This window comes from Ranitomeya imitator, chromosome 1 (genome assembly GCF_032444005.1).
Source record: "Ranitomeya imitator isolate aRanImi1 chromosome 1, aRanImi1.pri, whole genome shotgun sequence".
Classification (NCBI taxonomy): Eukaryota; Metazoa; Chordata; class Amphibia; order Anura; family Dendrobatidae; genus Ranitomeya; species Ranitomeya imitator.
The window spans coordinates 316,403,700-316,428,814 of NC_091282.1; the positions used below are offsets into that span (position 1 = coordinate 316,403,700).

The 25,115-nt window shown below is 39.2% G+C and overlaps 1 protein-coding gene across 2 annotated transcripts in view; it reads left to right on the plus strand.

The window, feature by feature from the left end:
- The first annotated feature begins 1,119 nt into the window (after positions 1–1,119).
- MN1 (MN1 proto-oncogene, transcriptional regulator) overlaps positions 1,120–25,115 on the plus strand; it is a 63,279-nt gene continuing 39,283 nt past the window's right edge. For both annotated transcript variants that reach the window (XR_011319387.1, XM_069758708.1), the window contains exon 1: positions 1,120–4,862. Coding sequence is in view for 1 of the 2 variants with exons in the window: in XM_069758708.1 (XP_069614809.1) it covers positions 1,421–4,862 (3,442 nt within the window). In the remaining variant the exon portion in view is untranslated. The remainder of the gene's footprint in view (positions 4,863–25,115) is intronic.

Sequence of the window (25,115 nt, forward strand, 5' to 3'; positions counted from 1 at the left end):
TGATGAGCAAATATACTCATTATTTGGGTTATCTCGAGCACACTAGGGGGTCCTCCGAGTATTTTTTAGTACTCGGAGATTTAGTTTTCCTCACCGCAGCTGAATGATTTACAGCTATTAGCCTGCTTGATTACATGTGGGGATTCCCTAGCAACCAGGCAACCCCCACATGTAATCAAGCAGGCTAACAGATGTAAACAGGGCCGGACTGGCCAACTGGCAATTCTGGCAAATGCCAGAAGGGCCTGTCTGGTCGTGGGCTGCCTTGTCTGCTACGTTGTTAACGGAATAGGTGCTCTCAAGACACCACACTGTTAAGATTTGTGCCGAAACACAAAGTCAGTGACTCCGTCTCTTACCCCAGCAGGCCACAAGTATCATTAGAAACATTGGCCTTGTATTAAATCGTGCTTTCCTCCATCCAGGGTAATATTAGTAATATATCCCATCTGGTGTTTGGGGACGGGGACAACATGGGCCTGTGTGATCAAATGCCAGAACTGAATTTCAGCCCCAGTCCGTCCCTGGATGTAAATCATTCAGCTGCGCCGCGGCGATGAAAACTAAATCTCCGAGCACTAAAAAATACTCGGAGGACCCCCGAGCGTGCTCTGGAAAAGCCAAGTATATTCGCTCATCACTATTGCTGGATGTTTTATTATTTGAATGTATTCCGTTACTATGGGTGTGTGTAGATCCAGCCTCCTATCTATACACATCTATCCATTCTATGAGCCATCTTATTACCTAGCCATATACATATTATCTAATATTATCTCATCTATCTGCCCTGTATGGAGCCAGTAATCTGTGGAGAATACAGCTACATGCCTGCAGCCACACCGGCTGGTTACCCGGGGACCTGACTGGCATCGTCCTGTGCCCTCCACACTGCTGTGTGACACAAGGGTGCAGGCACAGGCAGGCGGCCGGACACCGGGCAGGCACCCCAGCCGCGTCTCCCTCCGCCGCCGCCCGCACTATCTCGCCGCCCGCTAGGTGTGCGCTCCGCGCCGTGCTGTGGCCGGACCACCTTACCGCCGTGGCCCCGCCCCCTCCGTGCGATCACATTGGCTGGGGCCGCTGTGAGCGATTCATCGCTGAAATGCAAAACTTGTTGCTGCCGTGTGCGGCTGAGGACACAGTGCGGAGCTGACGCCGGACCCAGACGCCGCAGCACCGGGCAGCTCCTGCCATGCAGGTGGCACGGATGAAAGTTGCAGCCAGTCGGATGTGGACGGAGTGAGTGCAGCGCGCAGGGAGCGTCCTGTGCCCGGTGACTTGCCCTGCACCGGTGTGTGCCATCTGCCAGCAGCAGGCCGGGCCCCGTGCACCATGTGAGTGGCCCCCGGCGCACAGCACACTGACCGCCGCGTCACCGGAGAGGACTGGCATGACTTATTGATCGGTGTGTGGAATTATGTTTGGGCTGGAGCAGTTTGAGCCGCAGATCAATAGCAGAAGCGCCGGCCAAGGAGACAGGAGCTTCCCCCAGCCCGGGATGAACATGAGCTCCCACTTCAAGAGCCCTGCCTTCCACTCCGGGGGCTCCTCTGCCGCGGTGGACCCCTCCATAGGAGCTATGACCGAGCCTGCCATGATGGGCATGAACCTCAACCTGAACGGCGAGCCGTACGGGTACCATGCCAGGGGGCACTCCGAGCTCCACGCTGGTGGCATGCATGGCTTCTTCAGCACCCAGCAGCAGCAGCAGCACCACGGGCACCCCAGCAGCCATCCTCACCAGCATCACCCCCACTTCAGTGGCAACTTTGGAGGCCCTGCTGATGCCACAGCGTCCTGCCTGCACGGGGGTCGCCTCATGGGTTACAACAATAATCTTGGCAATCCACAAGGCTTTGGTGAAGGCTACGAGCAGCTGGCTGAGAACCAGGCAGGAGAAGGCTTTGGCCAGCAGAGAACAGGTAACCTGCCTGAGTTTCAGCACCCTAACTCCACCACCTCCAACCATGCTGTCCCTGCACCCTGCCTGCCCCTGGACCAGTCTCCAAACCGAGCGGCCTCCTTCCATGGGCTTCCTTCATCCACCTCTTCTGATTCTCATACTTTGGAACAAAGGAGACTCCACAACCAAGGAGGTGTGGATCCATTGGAATACAATTACCCCAGCGACGCTCCTGCGGGACACTTTGAGGTACCTGTGTTTTCTCCTTCTGATTCTGAGGGGCATTATGGTGCTGGGAGACAGGTTTCCGCTGGTTCTTTTCCTGGCGCTTCTGTTTTGCCAAGACCTCCTGGGATAGTGGGCATGACTAAGGTTCATCCACAGCAACAGCACGGGGTGTTCTATGAGAGGTTTGGAGGTGCTCGAAAAATGCCTGTGGGCATGGAGCCTGCGGTGAACGCCAGGCACCCCCTCCTGCAACAGCAGACAGGTTTACTTGCCAGACAAAACTCTTGCCCGCCAGCAATTACCAGGCAGCAGCAAACAGAAGGCAGTACCTCAAACCCAAACCTGCCGGACAATGGACCAGTAATGCAGAACCAGCATTCCCAGTTTGAGTACCCCATTCAAAGACTGGAGAATAGAAATATGAATCCTTATTCGGAGTCTATGTTCAATATGCAGCAGGGACCTCCTCAGCAACCTCCAAATCAAAGATTGCAGCACTTTGATGCCCCCTACATGAATGTTACCAAAAGGCCCAGATTTGACTTTCCGAATAACCATGGCGTTGACAACTGTTCTGCCTGGAATAGCAACAGCATTCACAATGCTGGCATAGACAGTCACCTTTCTCCTTCCACTTATCCTGGACTCCCAAGTGACTATACTCCCCAAGTGCCAGAAAGCTTCCCCCCTGGTCCAGCATTGCAGCACCCCGGCCCAGACCACCAGTCCATTCAGCAGAGGCAAAACGCAGCCATGATGATTAAACAAATGGCTTCCAGAAACCAACAACAGAGAATGAGACAGGCTAATCTACAGCAATTGGGCCATCACGGGGATGTTAATCAAAGCAGCATTGTCCATGGAGGTCAAGTGGGGAGTTTGCCGCAGCCTAATTTTGATCGTGAAGGGGGAAGGATTGGTAATTTTGACTCCCAAAATTCACATGTGGGTCAGGAAAATGCTTGGTTTCCTGGACCTCACCCACCAGGAGATATTCTTCAGAGGAGGATGGGTGGGTCGAGTATTCCCGCTGATCCCGCATCCCATGATATAAATTTACAGCAGAATGGGTCAAATATGATTTTTAGGCCAGGTGTCAATAGGATGGGCCTTCAGGAGTCATTAGGGATGCCAGGAGAGGGGCACGTTCAGGCCTTACATTCTCCAAATATGCACTCTCAGTTTGGAAACAACATTACTAACTTAGCTCAAATGCAGTCACCGGGTGGAGGGGTGGGTATGAATAGTACCACAACTGAGCGGAGAGGACCCCCAGATTTCACAACACCAGGTATAGGACAGCAGTCAGGGTTTCCATTTGTTGGATCAAATAGACAGTCAACACCACATAATCAAACAGGTGTAAATTCATCCCCAAGTTCCTACCCACCGCAGTCAGACTTCCAAGCAAGCCAGCGCTCCACAGCTAGCAAATTAGGGGCACTGTCCCTAGGTTCATTCAATAAACCTACTGCAAAAGAAAATATGTTTGGACAAAGTTGTTTAGCTGCCCTTTCCACAGCCTGTCAGAATATGATTGCTAGCTTAGGTGCTCCAAACCTCAATGTAACATTTAACAAAAAAAGCCAAGCCGAAGGGAAAAGAAAGCTGAGCCAAACAGAGAATGAACTAAATAACAACAGTGGAAATGGTACTAATTCTGAATATTTCCCTGGGGGCTCTTCTCAAGCCAGTCAGGGGCCCGGTGCTTCCAATAATAACAGCAAACCTGCAGGGCAAAATGGAGTATCCCAACCCACACAGGGAGAAACCAGTCTTTCCCCAAACTACAATATTGATGTGACTCCTGGCAATGATGGCAAACCAGTAACTGGTGGTGGACGTGGGAGGGGTAGGAGAAAAAGAGACAGTGGACATGTGAGCCCAGGTAACTATTTTGATAAATATTCTGCAGACAGTGGGGGCGCTATCATCAGCCCAGGGCAACAAGGCCAGTCTGCAAATACAGTAGAGCCTGGTGGGACTCAGCATGACAAGCCTTTGACTTCTCCATCTTGGGCTAAAGGTGGGGAGCTACTACTTGGTGATCAACCGGACCTCATGTCGTCTTTGGACAGTGGAATTCAAAGTGTGACTAAATCAGATAGTAGCTCACCTCACGTCGACTTCTCTGAAGATGTCAACACTACGTATGGCAACGAAGATGAAGTTTCTTCTAGTTCAGATAACAACATATCTAAACCAAGTAACTGTCCTTTGGTAACAGGGTCTCCAAAAATTCAACGGAACGAACATGGACTTCTTAATGGACAAAAACCAATGGGTCTAAGTATTCTAAATAACACTACCTCTCTCCCGGACAGTTATGGGTTGAGCAGTACTGGTGCTGGCCACCCTGGTACTCCAGGGATGGAACAGGTCCGCACTCCAACTAGCACATCAACCCAGGATGAGATCCACCCTCTAGAGATATTGCAAGCACAGATCCAACTTCAGAGACAGCAGTTCAGCATTTCTGAAGACCAACCCTTGGGGATGAAGAATAAAAAAACTGACTGTACTGCTCAAAATGTGGACAGTGAATTGAACAGTTGTTGCTCTGAAAATGTCAAAAATTCTATGAGTACGATAGACCTTGACTCTCTTATGGCAGAGCATAATTCTACCTGGTACATGCCTAATGAGAAATCATTGATGGAGGGAGAAGAAGACGATAAATCTATTATACCTTGGGATAAATCAAAGAGCCAACAAACCAACAAAGAAGGTATATACATTTAATTATACACTTTGCGCATAACTCCTTGCTTCAAATCTGTTTTTACAGTCTTGTCTTGTTATGAATGTATTTATGCCTCAACTACAGCCTGACATCCTGGCCAAACCAGCAAATAAATTACAGCCAATAATTCCTCTTAATTTTTTTTATATCCCCGTAAAGTGTGTGCGAGCATTGCTTACTGTACATAGTTCATTAAACCTCATCACATTCACAATCAGGCTAAAAAGCGTTAGAGGGCAGAATGAAGCCACCACCAGGTAGTTGTAGATCTCCTCCAAAGCAGCCCATTCGGATGTTCAATGACAGAGTGTGAACGCGGATTCATCCCACGTCCCACATTTCATGGCAGACAAAAGAGGAACTATTCTTTCCTATTATATTCCTGATAAAATGCTATCAGTTAATTAATAGGAGCTGCCTGCGGGGCGAGGACAGAGGGTAATCAATGTTTACAGTTCAATTTAGAAAACCTACAAGAGATATATAGCCCTTCACCCTCCTGGCATTAGCAGATCCTGTGCACTGCTTTACATGTTGGGCTGTTTGCACTCCTACAACTCTTCACTGTTGGGGGTTATTTTGGGGCCAATGTTCCATATTTTGCTAGTCACCTAAGATGCTATGTTTTATCTCTCTGTTAACAACTCATGCAGAAGTGTATGTAAATTGTACGGTTTTAATTGTGTGCTGTAACGTAGTTTATACATATATGTGTATGTATATATATATTTATATAATGTGGATATATGTGTGTGTATATATGTTTATATATATATATATATACACGTTTACATACACACATATACACACGTTATATACATATATACACACATTATATACATACACACATATATACATATATGTATGTAAATATATGTGTGTACATATATATATGTGTGTGTGTATATATGTATGTATATGTGTGTATATCTATATATAGATATATAGATATACACATACATATACATACATATATACACACATTATATATATATACACATACGTACACACATACATATATGTATATGTGTATATATAATGTGTATATATGTATGTGTATGTATGTATATATGTGTATGTGTGTGTGTATATATATATATATACATACACATACATATATACACATTATATATACACATATACACACATATATGTATATATAATGTGTATATATGTATGTGTGTGTACACATATATACACACATACATATATACACATATACATACGTACACACATACATATATGTATATGTGTATATATAATGTGTATATATGTGTGTGTATATATATATACATACACACACATACATATATGCACACACATATGTGTATATATAATGTGTGTGTATATATGTATACATATATGTGCATATATATATGTGTGTATATACATATGTGTGTATATATATATGTATGTGTGTAAAATATATAAAGTATATATATATATATACATACGTATACGTGCGCACACATGCAATATGGTGTTTCTGGATTCTATGGGATGTGTTATTGAATATTTTTATTCATGTTGAATAGCATTGTTATTCTAAAAAAAAACTCCTACAAGGTTTCAGACAACAAAAAAACAAATCTGTAATGTATTTATTTCTTGCATCAATATTTTTTGTATGTTCTGCAAACGGAATCTAATATAACTTTATTTTCACAAATTTCCCAGTTTATTGTCTTTGCTTATTCTTTCTTGGTGTAAACCTTGGGCAGCGTCTTCTCGGCTAATGCTGCGTGTGGACGGGGCGAGAGCGGTCACTGTTGCAGGCGCGAGGTGGAAGAAAAGCATTGCATTTAATCCAATCTCTCCTTTAAATAGGCCACACTCCATCCAATATTGTAATACTATGGGAATCCCAGTTTGCTTTGTAAAGAGCTGATTTCTGTTCCTGATGGGCTGCAGTCTGGCATTTACTGAAGAAGACCATTAGAGGATCAAAAGACTTAAGATATTAGGGACTAGGTTAAGGGGAAGTATGGCTGGTGTAAAGTGCATCATTTACCAGCCATGGCTGTGGTTGGCTTTCCAGCTTTGGCTCTTGGAGCATGAATAGAAGCCCCCGCTGGTTGCCTCTTTGTCCCTGTTTAATGCTCAGCTCAGGAGGGCCACTGTGTGAGGAATGAATCTTTAGCATGCAGAGCACAGCAGAGCGGAGCACATCAGCATTCCCCACGCTTCGCTCCCACAACAGCCCAAATTGGGAAGCTTGGGGTCCTTCATCTTCATTTTTAAATGGCTCTTCCTTTGGCAACCCTTCAGTCATCGATTGCTGTGCATATGTATACGTATGAAATATTCCCCCTTTTTTTTTTTTTTTTACTATTTTGTCTATAATTTCATTTCACAACATGCATTCATTACAATCCAAATCAATAAATAACATCAGATGAGCCTAACGATAATTGATCAACTTTATTAAATGAGCGCCATTCGCTGTGATTGAAATGATTTCACGGGGCAAAGAAATTGAACATCCGGGCGTTATTTAATAAAATCTACATATTGTTTAATGGCATGTGACAGTCTCCATTATTTGGGTAGGACGCTGAGAACTGCAGTCATAGTTTGGCTGTTTTTTATCTGTCCATCCATATAGATATACTGGGGTCTGTTAATATGAGGTTAAGAACATTGGTTATTTAAGTAACAATAAATATGTATTATTACCAATAGTATTAATACATATTTTATGATGAGAATACATATTTATCATTGATAATATCATTCGGTGCCGTGACATGAAATCTTATTTCCCCTATTGCTTATCATCTATTAATTTGCAGTAAATATTTATAAATCTTTAATAAGCCCCATGGCCAGAGAGCGACTCCAGGCACCGAAAGTGGTCCGAGGTACTGAGTAGAGGCACAAAGCAGCGCAGTGTTTTCTGGGATGTTACATTTGATCAAATCCACCTTTTGCCAGTGACCAGGTTAGTCCCTACTCCGTCTACACGAATGATAAAGCGTAGTGTCCAACAATTGCTCCCTGTTCTTTCTCAAAGCCATTTTCTGTTTATTATCAGTGGCCACAAGCATTTAACCTTCCGCCATAACCTCTGCACTTCAGTGGCGTAGCTTAATTTCACACAAATAATTCTACTTTGGAGACAAGGGTTACAAATATGATGAGAACATGAAATATTTTATATATATATATATATATATATATATATATATATATATATATATGAGTGTGTGTGCGCATGTATGTATAGTTATTTGTATGCATATATTCAGATTTAGATATATATTTATATACATATCTAAATTTAGATTCAAGGTATCATTGGTAATTATGTTAAGTATTTATGTATATAGTGTGTATATATGTACACACACAAGATTCAAGATTCACACACTTATATACATGTGTGCATATGTATGTATATATATATAATCTAATATATGAGTGTGTGTATATATATGTGTGTATGTGTGTGTATCTATGCATAGATGTGCGTGTACACATGACTATATATATATATATATATATATATATATATATATATATATATATATATATATACACACACACACACTATATACATCAATATTTACCATGATTAGCAAGGATACCTTGAATCTAAATCTAGATAAATATATATATCTAAATCTGAATATATGCATACACATAACTAATATATGCACACATATATCATAATAATAATAATAAAAAAAATATATATATATATATATATATATATATATATATATATATATATGTAAAGATAGATAGTTGATAATGATGGTGAATATTGATGTCACCTAAGTAATTATTTCAGGCAATTTCTTATTTTCTGACAAACGATCCTTATTACCTGCAGGCAGTTTTATATGGAGGAAATCATCTTTGTGCTTCACAAAGAAATGGTTGTTTTTTTTTTGTCTTGGAGGTGGTGGGGGTAGTTCTAGCAGCGTGAGGGTTAAATCCATTATGTTTTTTTTCCCTAAAATTCCTAAGGTCTCTGCGAATGCCTTCATTTGACATTTGCTCTGCAGGAACATGTAACTTAAAACCACACAGGTGTTAATCGAGCTGGATGGAAATGGATACAAGTTACTCTGGATGTTTATTATCACGTGAATTTTTCCTTTTTTTGTTTTTCCCTATTTCCCCCAGAATGACCCACCATCTTCGCTACTTAGCGCCCTTTCCATCTCTGCTCTCTGCACATAGGCTATTTTCTGTAAGCGACCATAACTTTTACCAGGGTGGATTTCCGTCCCTTCTGGGGGGGGGGGGGATATAGAGTGTCTTTTTATAAATGTCTGCGGAACAATATGTATAAATAGATTTTATACCGCAGATTAAGATGCTCGGCGTTTATTACCCAGATAATAAGCGCTTTTTAAATGTAAAATCGTCATCTATGAAGGATTTGTAGGCGATAGACTTGATGTCTTTTAATAAATGATCTAGATGAGCTGATTGCAGTGATAAAGAGCAGACGCAGATAATTCTCCCAGTGAACATTTCAAAGAGCTCAGCGCTGATCTCTTTATGTCATACTGTATGGAGCATGCAAAACTTTTTTTCATAATTAGCCATCTTACCCCATGGGCAATTAAAGTATGTCTAAATTTCAATAGCGGCAGGGCAGACTCTGTGACAAATTACAGTCATTAGCAAAAATGCTGTTAAATGTAATTTAAATAGCTTTTTATTTATTGACTTTCAAGACTAAAGTAGCTGAATATTTTTACATATTGTTTCCTGAGAAAAGACATAAAGGGAAAGAAAAATACACCTCTGCGGTGCAATGATGCGGGAAATGCTTCATTCTATTTAGACATTACATTTTAAGTTGCTATTAAAGAACATGATTTAACAATGGGATGACTTATAGAGAAAAATACATATTAAAGAAAGGGATTTTAATTTATTTAATTTTTGTCATTATTTTTATGGACAAGACAGGCATGAACTATTGATGTGCACCATAAATGCAGTTTGTTTTGGATAATGCAATGACATTGAGTTGCAAACATCCAAACAGTGATGTCTTACAAAACGCCTTGATCGGCAAAATGATAGATTTGATGTATTTATTAATTATTGAATAAACTCCAAAACTGGCACTTGTAGATAAATACTTATCAACTAGGCAGCAGGGAGTGACACCTACCCTCAGATCTGTCACAGAACAGCTGGATTTTATCACTAGAACCAAATCAAAGGGTATGTAATACCTAGGATGTAACAAAGAAGTAGATATGTTGTATCTATCTGTTATCTAACATCTATCTATCTATTATCTAACTGCTATCTATAATTTAACTGTTATCTATCTATCATCTAACTTATCTATCTATCATCTAACTGTTATCTATCTATCATCTAACTGTTATCTATCTATCTGTTATCTATCTATCTATCTATCTATCTATCTATCTATTATCTAACTGCTATCTATCTGTTATCTATCTGTTATCTATCTATCATCTGTTATCTATCTGTTATCTATCTATCTATTATCTAACTGTTATCTATCTGTTATCTAGCTATCTATTATCTAACTGCTATCTATCTATCTATCATCTAACTGTTATCTATCTGTTATCTATCTATCTATTATCTAACTGCTATCTATCTGTTATATATCTATTTAACTGTTATCTATCTATATATCTATTATCTATCTATATGTATCTGTTATCTATCTATCTATCTATCCCATATCTATCTATCCCATATCTATCTATCTATCTATCTATCTATCTATCCCATATCTATCTATCCCATATCTATCTATCTATCTATCTATCTATCTATCTATCTATCTATCTATCTATCTATCTATCTATCATCTATTATCTATATAATCTATCTATCATCTGTTTATCTATCTATTATCTATCTATCTATCTATCTATCTATCTATCTATCTATCTATTATCTATCTATCTATTATCTATCTAAGAGGAAGAGAGGCTTGAGAAAGGTTCCTGTTGGGACCGAAACTTCGCCTTCTGGGCTGATTAAATAGCTCCTTTTCACTACAAATGGTGTGCTGCCTCCAATTTTTCTGGATTTTTATCTATCTATCTATCTATCTATCTATCTATCTATCTATCTATCTATCTATCTATCTATCCCATATCTATCTATCTATCTATCTATCTATCTATCTATCTATCTATCTATCTATCTATCCCATATCTATCTATCTATCTATCTATCTATCTATCTATCTATCTATCTATCTATCCCATATCTATCTATCTATCTATCTATCTATCTATCTATCTATCTATCTATCTATCTATCTATCTATCTATCGATCCTGCTATCTTTCTATTTATCTATAGATAGATTTCTTTTCTTAATCCTGGCAATAACACGTCATAAAATCTGTATCCAACACTAGAGTAATAAATGAATAAATTATTGTATAATATAGAATAGTGGCATAGATTTAGTTATCTTTGCTTTTTTTTTTTTTTTTACTAGCCTGAACATGATTCTGGTGATTTTTATTTTGGTGATGAATGTAAATATATTAAGAATCGTATGTAAATCACACCACGAATAAAAACCGAGGCAGGCATGAAATAATAGATAGCGATGACAGATGATAAGAGGTAGGTATCCTTTCACATGAGTTCCAGTAATTGCCCTAGGAATATATTTTCTCCTCTCCACTCAGTTCTCCACCCACTTATACGTCATTAAAAGCAGAGGTCAGAATTCAATATTCTGATCCCTTTGCTTGCTGTATAATGAGCTGTCAAGGATTAGCTGAGAGCAGTTGGAAAAAAAAAAAGTTCCATTATATGAGAGCATTTTGAAGACATCAACCTCTTAAAATGCAATTGTAATGTCACAATGTCGTAGTAAAAAGTCTAACAAAACAAATAATCTGGTAAAAAAGAATGAAAGTTTGAGAAGAAATTAGTATGTAATCTGAAACTGTATTGAGTAAGGGCAAGAAGACGTATTTTTGTCTACGCAGTTTCATAGCATGGATCCCTCTGAGCAAGATGTTCCATCTGTCACCGTCTATTTGCCCAAATTTTTTTAAGGTAATTTTTAGAAGATTTTCACAATTTTTGAAAAAAAAATATATCTGAAATCAAAATGATTTAAACGGCTAGGATGCGCAAAATAAAAAGTAGGATACAATATTAATGTTAGCTTAACCAACTATATAAATAAGTGTGTTGTCATTTATACAGTTGAGAGTATTTTTTTTAATTTTTTTTTATTGAAATGGAAGTATTTTTGAGATGTGCTAGTCCAATTTATTACTCAATTGTATTGTTATTTTTTAATATACCATATTTTATCTATCTATATATCTATTATCTATCTTTTTACTGTCTTATCTGTCTCTATTTAATCTATCTAATTTATCGATCGATCGATCGATCTATTTATCATCTATCTTTTATATTATCTATCTCTATATCTATCTATAGATCTATCTATCAATTTATCTATTTATCTCAATTTATCTATGAGCAGTGAGTGGGTGAAAAAAATAATTCTGTATTGTAAAATAACTCAATGTGAACATACACATGATAAAGAAAGAAATCCTGCCCGATTCTGCCACTCAGCCCTGTGCCTTTTACCACTCATATGTAGCTCCAATAATTTTAAAGAGGGGTGAGGGATGACAGAAAGGTGATGTGACCTTCATTATTGATATCATCCATTTCCCAGCCTTTCTGATCATCTGTATGGGTTTGCATTAGTATAGGAATGCCTATAATGCACAATAAGGTAACCATTATCCACTCTGTTCCAGTCGATAGTGTAAAAGGCCTCAGTGAGTGTTCGTATGAAGACATGATTAGTCTACAATGTCATATTCCGTTCTGACGATATCTCCAGCCCTCACTTTCTATGTGATTGTTCCATAGTTCAGCTCCGGCAATATTTTAGATTTTGTGTTCTAACCTTCCCCTTAGGAATGAACCCCTTTCCATTTATCCATTGGAAAGCATTTTTTTTTAATGATTGTAAAATATCACCATCTTCTTTTCGAAGAATATGTAAGCTAATCCCAGCGTCCTAGCTCTGCCGGTACAGTTTGTACATTTTGCTCTAAACTTTAGGCAGTGAGACTTGTTTCCCTATTTTCTAACTAGTAATGTATGTTATTTTGCTCTAATGAATCTAGACGCTCTTGCGATGATGCATTTCAAAAAAAGAAACTAATTATCGAGTAGTTATTCCTTTTTAGTGGAAAGAGAGCGGGTAAATGAGGACATCAATGTGACAGCACTGCTTGGGGGAAAGGGGGTTACGGTGTCTCAGTGACCCTAACACCACCTTAGGTTTTCTTTTCCTGCCATTATTGATTTTCTTAGATTTCAGTGCAATGTCTTTTAGTAAATGACAAGCATCAAGTCATTTTTTTTTTTTTTTTTAGAAAAAAATCGGCAGACTTTATTTTTTCTTTGCTACAGGTCCAATTTTTTTAATCTAAATACCTAAGTTTTTCTTTAATCTCTGCTGAAGAAAATAAAAAAGAACCGTGAATCCAAACACCATTTTTTTTTCACGCTCTCCAGGAAGACCTACTCCCCCGTTTTTGGCCCCCGGCCTAGTGACCCCCTTCTACATAATGCAGCAGGCAACAGTTGAGTGCTCGTCTGTGATGGAGTCACACCCAATGCCAAGGTTTCCAATAAGGTGGAACCGGGCCATTCTTTTTGATAGCATAATTTGGAATGCCATTAGTTTCTTCCCCCGAAAAGTGTTATTTTATTTCCTGTTTTCAGAAGATTATATCAATGACAGCATGTCCCAGTAGTATAAACAGTGGATGACTTTCCAAAAATTAAAAATAGATTGAGACATCTCATATGTTTGGACTTTGCAGTTGAGTAAGGCAGTTATCGACCTGTGCCAACACCGTCTTCGTAGTCTCACAATCCAGGCCCACGCTATAATATGTCACGGCAAAGACCTGAATAGCTTTACTTAGTTTTCACAGGACTTACTTTCTTATTTACGTGTCATCTTGGCGTTCATGTCGATGCCTATCGAATCTCCATCTCCGTGTAAAAGCCGCAGTGGTACCATTAATACAACATAAAAAACTGTCACATGCCTCAATGCAAGTGCTGAAACGGTGTCCCCGCATCAAGATGCAAGGAGGAAATAAATAAAAGCTGGATGTCAAAACCAAAAGTGACACAGCACAAGAAGCTTACATTTATTCCAGACCCTCATCCATCAACTTAGGCCAGTACAAAGTGCTCCTTCACCGTGGCAAAAACAGCCGATAATTCTAGAATAAGTCCGAAGAGATCCCTCCACACACAAGGGGTTACAGTTGTCTCTGTTGCTGCCGTCCTAGGTTTCGAGTAGATCTGCAGATTATACCAAGCAATACATTTTCACGGAAGGGTGAATCCTCCGGTGCAATCATTTTTCCCACCAAGAGGTTACGTGATGAATTATTTCTGAAGAAAACAAAGGGAAACCGTGAGATGTGCATAGAATAGAGCGAGAAAAAGTTACCTAAGTTCTCGTATTTTACCAAACTATTATCTAGAATGAATGAACCGGTGAAGTTGTATGACATGATATTCCTGAAAGGACGGGGCTAGGTAATGCAGAAATTACTGACTATTGTAGATTTCTTTCTTCATGGAGGAAGCGAATGAGTTGCTTCATTCTTTGTGGTTGCTTCAGGGTGTATTCACACCATACAAAATGGTTCAGCTGCAAGCTCTACTGTCTGCGCACTGCTGCAAAAAAGACATAACGTTTTACTGTAATTCTACAATGGCTACAGGGCGGGAATTTCCAAAAATGCACATTTAAAAAGCTACACTAGTTTAGAGGTCTCACGATAAATACAGGGCATATTGCAAAAGGAATAAATACTTAACTTTTATAGAACTTCTTCTCATGCCACATTTTTTTTAACATACTTCATCTCGATCTCGACATGACACATGTAAAAAGACAACACAAAAAACAAGTCTAAAATATATAGCAAACTTGTGTTAAAATGTACTTGTTCGCATTTACAGGAAAAATAGAATCCATATGTCATAAGGCCATAAATTGGGATATATTTTGACTTGCCATAAGTTATCATAGGTGATCTCATCGCTTTCATATTTAGGGCTAATTAGGGCCAGAACGAAAAGAAATCAGGATTATTGTGTGTTTTCTGACATACATACCATGTGCACATTTTTTGTGTAAATTTGCCGAACTGAAAATTATCAGTCAGACTTTAATTTATGCAAATAAACATTGCGAATATATACAGAAAGTATAGAATTATTAGTTAATTATGTCTCGCTACGAGTTGAAGTTGTCGACACATTTACAGCTCACACCTCACATGATGGGATTTTATCACCTTTCTGTATTACTTATAGATTGGATGTTTGGGTAAATAGCTAAAGGAATGACACATTTTCAGTGTTACATATGGATGAGGTGTGACATTCGCGGTGACAAGCTGCGGTTCTGAGTGCTTGACAGATATGGCAGACATAAAGAATCAGTGCTAAAATATAATGCCCCATCCACTTTAAGTCATACGTAGCGTTTGTGTCTTAGTTTTAGCATCTGCAGCTAAAATCGACTATGGTTTTCCTTAAAAATGACCATTCTTCTATGGGCAAAGACAGGTTACTTGTCACCAGTTGTGACTCATAGATTGTGAAGGAGTAGTTGTATGAATGATCGTTTGGGCAATTATCGTCTCTCATAAATTGCCCATAAGAGATCGCCTTTCCTCATTCACTTTGCGGAAAAAGCAAGTCACATGATAAGATAACGAGTAAAATTCTTCTGTTTTTAAACATTTTTGATCATTTCTTTTCAGGTCATTGCATTTTAAAAGACTCCTGAAATCTTGCAATTGTCACTTTGTTCACTAAGTCTAAGCCTAAGTCCTGTAAAGATCATTTTTCAGTAGTCACCACACTATAACCAGAGACAGGATTACAATGACAAATATCACATATAAGGGTAAGACCGGATCACAATAAGGGATAATCACAATTCACCTCCTCCTACTCTCTGCTCAATGACCTCTGCACATGTTACAGAGCATGCCCAGAAAACTCTCCAACAAAAGTTCATCTGTTATTCCAAACATTTAGGTCCAAATTCTTAAAAGTGATTTAAAAAGACTTTAAAAGGTCTGTAACTTATTGTGCAACCCTGAGTTGTCAATTTTGCCATTTCTATGCCAGTTTTCACCCAACCCACCCATCCACAATGGGTGGAGCTGGAGCAGAACAAGGGCGTGACTAGTTAGTGAATTAGATGAGCTGTGGCGTTCCTTATGCCAGAAATCTTATTGTAGTCATTGACTGGAGTAGGATTTGGGGGAGGCTCAGATGGGGCCCACACAACACTCCCTACCTTATGCAGACTGGTGTGAAAATCGCTGGTCTTGATGAATCGGAGTATTCTTTCCAAGTTTTAACTTATCCACAGGATATGTTGGAATTACACTTTAATGAACCTGATTCCTAAGGTTTATGTGGCTGTTGTAAAGTTTATCTCTAAATTCTACAAATCAGAGAAGATGGCATTCCACATATGTACAGAAAATACACTAAAAAATACCTACCATCTCGTAACTGGTTTTCGTAGCGATGTGATAAGTATCCGTAGAGGTTGCAAAACCCTCCTTTAAATTACCTCCTTAGTCATTTACATGGTGCAACTCAACATAGCGGCCAACAACAGGAAAGATATAACTGCAGGCTCAATAATGTCTGTGCTTGGCACACGAGACAAATTATTACTCAGCGGGACAAATTATCTTGTAGTAGTCATATCTATTAGTTGATGGCAGCAAAATAGATTTTGCATGTGTGTGATTATGTGTGTGTGCTATGACACGTTTTTTCATGAACAGATCCTAATTATCTATGACAACCATTTTAATATTATGTTACCGGACTTGGAAAAAATGTACCCTCTTATGAAATCACTGTGTCATCATTTCTAAGTACACTCATCCATTTACTTGCATCTATCTGCTCTTCATCCACTCTTACCCTTACAAAGTGTAGAGAGAGGGCATCATTGTCAATGGGGTCCTTTTGTGGTGCTCATTCGTAGTAACGCAGTAATATGCCCCATCCCAGGACAAGAATGCAAGCCCCCACCACTTTGCTAAACTTAAGGTGCATGGGGTGAGGGAAATCTTGCAATGACTCATACCACCCAGAGGGAAATTGGATGGGGCTAGGGAAAGAGTTCCCCCTTCATGGGCCCCATGGCAACCAAGGGGTCTATCTCTATAATACAGTCACCCTACTACGTATATACACTGTTGGCTTACTAGAAAGCCAAGTTATGTTGACCAGCTGATCCTCACACATAATTGACCATATAATGCTGATTAGTATGTTTTTAGAGATTGAGCGGCTCTGACGAGATTAAAATTTAGCAAATCACCAGAATTTTATACAGGAAAGATATATATCTTGGTACCGTGTTAGCAGGTAGATAGAAAAATATTTAGAATTGAGAGTCCTCAGTGGTTGATACCTTTTAATGGCTAACTGAAAAGATGGTAACAAATTGCAAGCTTTCAAGACTACATACGTCTCTTCATCAGGCAAAGACTAAAAGAAATTCTGAAGAATCACATATTTATGCACAACATTGCACAATGTTCTATGTGTGCTATGTTGTGCATAAATATGTGATTCTTCAGAATTTGTTTTAGTCTTTGCCTGATGAAGAGACCTGTGCAGTCTTGAAAGCTTGCAATTTGTTACCATCTTTTCAGTTAGCCATTAAAAGGTATCAACCACAGGACTCTCAATTCTAAATATTTCAGAATTTTATAGGGAAGTTCAATTGCATCGAAGTTATTCAATACAAATTGAATGTTCCTTTTTATGGTCTGGGGTCTCTCAAAAGACCCCAGAGCTTAATAAATGTAGGTAAAAAAAGGGTATTAATATTCGCCACACTGCTCACCTGTTATGCCGCCCGTACAGCCTGCCATCCGGCCCTTCTCTTCTTTTAGCATTGCCCTGTATTGCGCATCTTTTTCAGCCTGCTTCACTCCGACACGGCCAGTTGCATCTCTGCGCGTCATGCCATCACGGTGCACATCGTGGCGATATGACTTCTGTCACCCGAGAACTACTTAGGGGACAAATGATATGACATCACACCTTGTGGTACGGCGCACAGTGATGTCAGAGGTCTACTCAGAGTGAAGGAGGCCGAAGAGAATGCACAAACAGGAGAGAACAACAGGCGCAGAGGGTGGGTCAGCAAGCTGTGGGGTGGTGGGACAGGTGAGTGGGGTGATTTATTTATTTTTTTTGCCCCATTTTGCTGAATTCATGCGGAGCAAATTGTAAAAAAAATTTATTCTGGAGAATACAAATTATTTTGTGAAATTCAAGGAGGATTTAAACACGTTTGCTCATTACTAGCATTTACCACATAGTTATAGTATAAATCAAGACTCGGGTATTTACAATAACACTGAATGCACTACGGCTATCTTCACATCGGTGTTGAAGGCTATGACGCAATTTTTGCACAAAAAAATTGATTGGGAGCATCCATCCCATGTAAGCGCCATAGAAATCACTGCGCGCTATGCTATTAACATCAAGGTGTCAAATTCTACATCATGACTTGCACTTAGCCCGAAGCAGAAGCCTTGCGCTTTCTGAAACTTTTAATTCTAACAGAAATATATTTTAATCCAAAATTTCAGCTTAACAGTTCAATAAAATGTCCAGTATAACCATAGAGCTATGGCATTACTATGGGGCATGGATCTTTCTTAGACTTTAAGGCAGCACAATACATATATTGAGAGCATAGTCATAGTGTCTTCATATCTGCTAAATATACTGCATGTTGTATGTCAGTAGTACGGAATCTAAGACTTAGGCAATGTTCACACTTTGCGTTTTTGCTGCGTTTTTTTCTGCATGCAAAACCTGCTCTCTTGGTAGTAAAAAAGTTGCTTACAAAAAGCAGGTTTTGCTGTGTTTTTGTTTTTTTTTTGCTGGGTTTTTGCTTGGTTTCTATTGTCTCTTGTGCATGCTGATAAAGTTTACTGCCCCCCCAAAAAAAAACAAACAAAAACAAAACATGATGCAACTTCCTTAGGTTATTGCTCCAAAAATGCAGAAAAACCTGATACCTGTGTTTTCTGCTTAGTTTTTGCACTTACTCATTGATTTCTATGGGTAAAAAACACTGCAGAACTGCTGAAAGAAGTGACATGCTGCGGTTTGTAGAAAGGCTGCAATTTTCCAATTCAGTCAGGAAAAAAAAATCAACGTGTGTGCAAGAGATGTCTGAAATTTCATAGCTTTTGCTGGTCTTGTAAAACACAGCTTAAAATTTGCCTTAAAATGCAGCAAAAAAACGCAACTTGTGAACATAGCCGTAGGTTTTGTAAGTCAGGTGACCCAACAGATATTCTTATATATTTGCACAGTCAATGACCAAAGGTTACAGAGGGTAGACATTTCTGATGGTTATACTCACACCTAGATGAATGTGCCAAGAAAACGTCATGTTAGTAAATCAGCCCATTAATCTGTAACCCAGTGCAAGGTTGTTTGAGGGAACTCAATGGCGGCACTTATGAATTAGCTCTATTGATTGACACCCATTTGTAAGAAACTACGTCATTGATCACTAGAATCCACAGTGCCAGCCTATGTCTCATGTATCGTTCCCTCTCTGAATCACACGCAATCGTCATATGTACGGAAAAATGGATTCCTGTTCCGTATCGGTGTTCATATCACGCTGACAGCACATTACTTTGCAGGGTCACTGTGAACAATGTGTCTTATTTTTATAAGGCTAAATTGTAGTCTTAAATGTAGATGTTAGCTGTTTTTGGAGCTCATCTCTGTGTACTCGATAGCCACCATTTCTGATTAGCCCTATCGCTTGTAATTAACACTATCATCACACACAATTTTGGGGGAAAAATATATTTTTCATGACTTTTTTTCACAGCATTTTTGTTTATGTTCAAAAAGTGCTGCATCCGGCATAGTGAAATGTAAAATGTACTCCATTAATAGTGGTTTGGCTTTGTGGTTTATCGGAGGCGTTTTTTAGTCGGTGGCATATCTTCTTTTAAATATCATATTTTCTGAGTGTTACCTTTTTACCGTATTTTTTCCGGCCGCAAGTGTCAATATAGATCCTGAAAAACACAAGTATGTTACAAATGTAATAAAATAAAAACTCCTAATGAAAATGTAATATAACAACTAATATTGATGGCTTTTTTTTCTCAAAATTGAAATGCAAGTAAAATGGCGTGTGAAGGAGCCCATAAACTACAGCTCGAAATGGCATGAACGACAACTATCGTTTTGTCTTGTCTGATCAGATTAGCTATGTCTGACATTATGGTTGCTAGGGATACACGGCCTAGCAACCACAGTGTTTTTAAGTGTTTAAGATGGTATTTGTAGCAACCAATCTCCGGCCATTACTCAGTAAGGCCACCGCTAAATTTAGGATACTTTAAAGGGTTATTCCCAGAAAGTTTGTTATTTGGAGATCCGACCACTGGAACCTCCAGCAATCCCGAGTCCGGGGCCCTTGTTCCAGGCTCTATAAGGCCTTGTCTTAAATGGAGTGGAGGTGCGCATGCCTGACCTCCACGCTATTCATTGTCTGTACGACTTGTTGAAAGCATATGGATAGGGGAAAACTTTTGATTGTCGATTACCCCATTGAGGGGCAAATCAATTTGAAAGAACCAAAACTCGCCTTTCTATAGTCCTTACTTCCACGGTAGCCTTACATTGAATATTTATATAATCTACCCAAGTGAAATATTCCTAAAAAAGTAAGAGAGCTCTGTTGTGTTTTGTGAATATAGCCGTCTGTACTCCGGAGTACCATTTTTTCCGCTGAGATTTTATTTATTTTTCTCACTTACATAGCGCCATTAATTCCACAGCGCTTTACAGAATTTTTCTTGAATACTTGTGTAAATCCATATAGATGGCTTTCATATTAACAAGAACATGTGAACAAACTATGTTCCTATGTTTTCAAAATATCAGCAACTTTTATAAATTTCAGGAATTATGGTATGTCGTAAATCTAAATCTGTTGAGACCACGCTGCTAAGTTAGAAATATAATGAAACTTTAGTTGATAAAACATTTGTCTTCTTTTTTTCTCGTTTTCTCAGTCTGTGTACAGTTTTGCATCAATGAAGTTTTATGATATAGACCCAGGAAGAATAAATTAATGAACTTTGACAACTAATAAACATTAATTTATGCACTAAGCGGACTGTGACAATATGAGGCGTTTTGAGCTCTCGGCTTCATTGTATAGGTAGCGCTAAAGGAAGACTCATGAATGGACACAACTTCCATCTTGCCCCGCACCTCCTTGCAGTTTGTTAAAAATTGTTAATAAAAATGATTAACAGAAAAACAACAATACGTAGCTGACGTCTCCCTATAGATATTTGTCAACTGCATTACTGTACAGACGGAGGGAAGATTAAAAAGGGGCTTTCACTACTGGACAACCTCCGCTTAATTCAGGATCCTAATTAAAATAAAAACTCTGAAGCCTATTCATCAAAGCTTTAAGGACAGAAAACTGTCGTAAAAGCTTTGAAAAGTAGCAAAACTGGGAGTTGTGCAAAAATGTGATTTTTGGCAGTTTTTCGCCAGTTTGATTCAGCTCTTCTGAAATGGGTTGAATTGGGGTTCAGTTACACCCATTTTTCAGATTCATCAAAAATGGCGCTTTGTACACCAGAAATGCGACTTCAGTCCCTGGCTAGAGTAGCATATCTGGTGCGGTGTATGCTAGGTGAGCATATCCTGTTTTTTTTTTAATTAGGGCCCTGAATTGATTAAAAGGGTTGTCCGTATTAATAGGGTGCATATGTGCAGTTCAAGGCTGTGGCCACTATGCAGCTGATGGCGCTGTGTAGTTCCACAATTAAGCACATCCGGCTGGCATAAGAAACAGCTGATCAGCGTGCACCCCCACCGATCAGCTATTGAGGACATCAATGTAAAAGTCCTAGACAGACCTTGTTCAGTATTGAATAACTCCTTTAATGATGTGATCAGTAGGTTGTTAGCATGCAAATTTCTGAAGGTACACATTTCTACAACTATACTAATTGGTGAAAGTATACAGTAAGATTCTCAGAAACCCAGAAATTCCTCTATCGGTAGTGCTGTAACCAAACTCAGATGACCATAAAGCGCACCTGCGTATGGCATCTGCACAGCTAAGGGTGCTTTTACATTGCCTGTCAGCACCCTTTCGGTGGCTTACATCTGAACCCAGCTCACAACGGGATTAGCAAGTATGTACTGAAGGGCAAAAGACTATAATGGTGCCAGCAGAGTGAACATGCGCTCTGCCGTGCATAGTTTTTGAGCATATACACCTACTGGAGGCGGAAATTCATACGTAGTAGACTGCCTCCTAATGTCCACCTCCAGTAGGTGTATATGGCCTAAAATAATGCTCTGCTGGCACCATTAGAATCTATGGCCCCGTCAGCGCATGTGTCCAAATCCCGTTTTGTGGGGGGTTCAGATTTAAGCCCTGTCGGGGCCACCAAACATGCCAGAACGCAATGTGAAAGCACCCTTAGGTGTCAGAATTCCCTGACCTGCAGGATAATAATGGGATCATTCCTGATTGGAAAATAATTAATACTGATCAGAGGTACTGCATCTATCAGTATGAATATACCATGAATTTCTAATGTGGAAAACCCATGTAAGGCTCTTAATGCATTCTAACATTTGATAAGACTTTCTGGTAAGTAAGCAAACATTCACTTTTTTTATCCAGTTGTAAATCCTAGACTATTGTAGAATTTGGAGTGGATCCTGTTCACTTCTATCTGTGCAGAACTGGTATTTCCTGTTCTCCGTTTCTGTAACATGGAGAATAAACATTGAGATAAACCTCCAAATTGATTAGCATAACAATGAAAGGATGTTTTTACTAGAATCGCAGAGAAATCCTTATTCACGAATCACTGCACCTAATTTAGTAAGAACACTTTTTCTGTATTTTCGGGATTTTACTATAACTTTTTGAAGTATATTCTACACAGTCTATACCTGGAGGTACTCGCCCCATGAAATCATAAGCCATAGTTTTAATATGTACAAATATAGCAAAGCTAGTTTTTTTTTTTTTTTTTAGGGATCACATTTTTGCGTAGTGAACTAAAGGCACATTTAGATTAGCTGTGATTGCCCCTTGTAAACAGGGAACGTGCTGCCGACTGCATGCTGTATGGGGACAGAGCAATCTTGTTAATGAAAGTTCAGTACTCAACAAGCAAGTAAGCGAGTGCCAATTGTCTTCTATATAATTGATTGCTACATACTAGTAGCCTGTCTAAATGGATCTGTAAGGAGTTGTCCGATCTTAAGCTACAAGTCTGCAGTCATCTTACGTGACTTGTGAATCCTCACATCTCGTACATTGCATGCTATGAGAACTCTCTGGTGGGTTGTCATGTGACCCCAAGTATGTTACCTGCATACTGCTGGCCATATTGAACCAGACTATCTCCTGCCTCTTTTAATACACTTGTATTGAGCAAGGTTATGCCCATATAGTCAGCACGTGACCGCGTGTATGCCAATCACATACTTGCAGTTACTCGCTAGTTGCTCCGGAGAATCCTCACAGCGCACAGTGTGCGCGATGTGAGGATTCACAAGTCTGCAGTCACATACAGTGAATGCAGACTTGTAACATATATACTCCTTGCAGATGTTGAACTTGGTGGGATTTAACCAAGGGCCCCAGTTCTGCAAAGCCACAGTGCTAACCACTGTGCTGCCCTTCTACAATAATAGTGATATAACAAATGATTGATTAAAAGCTTCACTGACGACAGCACCATAATGGATGTTATTTGGGCTTCTAGGAAATGTTCATTTTGTCTTACTTTCTACCCACAGTTATTTTTCCTGACTCCTCCAAACATATGCATGCTCAACTAGATGGAGCAAACATTTCATTTTAATAGAAACAGATAAAAAGCGCTGTCTGATACCAACAGGAATCGAGCATGGTCAAATCCAATGTGTCCTGTGTTCTTCTACACATAAGATAGTGGAAATTAGTGAGTTTGGACAAGTTCTGTCTAATGTGAATCTTATTGAGGTGAGATACATAATGTGTGCCAACTGTAAAGAGCTGCAGAATAAGATAGCACTATATAAAAATAAAGATTATTATTATTATAATACCATAGACATACAATGCTTATGCACAAGTATTTGATACTAATCATAACGTACTGCTGATTATCTTCCATAGTCCATTATCTGTAAAAACGAATAGTGCTAGCTGAGTCGCCCAGCGCTGTGCCTATCCTATTCATGTAGCATACTTAAGGTCACTATATCCTATTAAACTCTAATGATGAGACTCGCTTGTTAAAACAGATATCCAATTTCTCCTGAGAAGTTCACGTTGGTGAGCACCTGTTATGTAAAAGAAATACTATTAACCTTCAGGCAATATAATACAAGAAGTCGGGTTTCCTGTTATTTCACAGAGCTCCATAAACATACCGGATTACAGTGAGGTCAGATCGCTTACAAATTGACAATTTATGCCGGACTGACCATTCATGTGTCCACTATATTGTACATTAGATACAGTGGGGCAAAAAAGTATTTAGTCAGTCAGCAATAGTGCAAGTTCCACCACTTAAAAAGATGAGAGGCGTCTGTAATTTACATCATAGGTAGACCTCAACTATGGGAGACAAACTGACAAAAAAAAATCCAGAAAATCACATTGTCTGTTTTTTTAACATTTTATTTGCATATTATGGTGGAAAATAAGTATTTGGTCAGAAACAAAATTTCATCTCAATACTTTGTAATATATCCTTTGTTGGCAATGACAGAGGTCAAACGTTTTCTGTAAGTCTTCACAAGGTTGCCACACACTGTTGTTGGTATGTTGGCCCATTCCTCCATGCAGATCTCCTCTAGAGCAGTGATGTTTTTGGCTTTTCGCTTGGCAACACGGACTTTCAACTCCCTCCAAAGGTTTTCTATAGGGTTGAGATCTGGAGACTGGCTAGGCCACTCCAGGACCTTGAAATGCTTCTTACAAAGCCACTCCTTCGTTGCCCTGGCGGTGTGCTTTGGATCATTGTCATAATGAAAGACCCATCCACGTTTCATCTTCAATGCCCTTGCTGATGGAATAATAATAATAATAATAATTTTATTTATATAGCGCCAACAT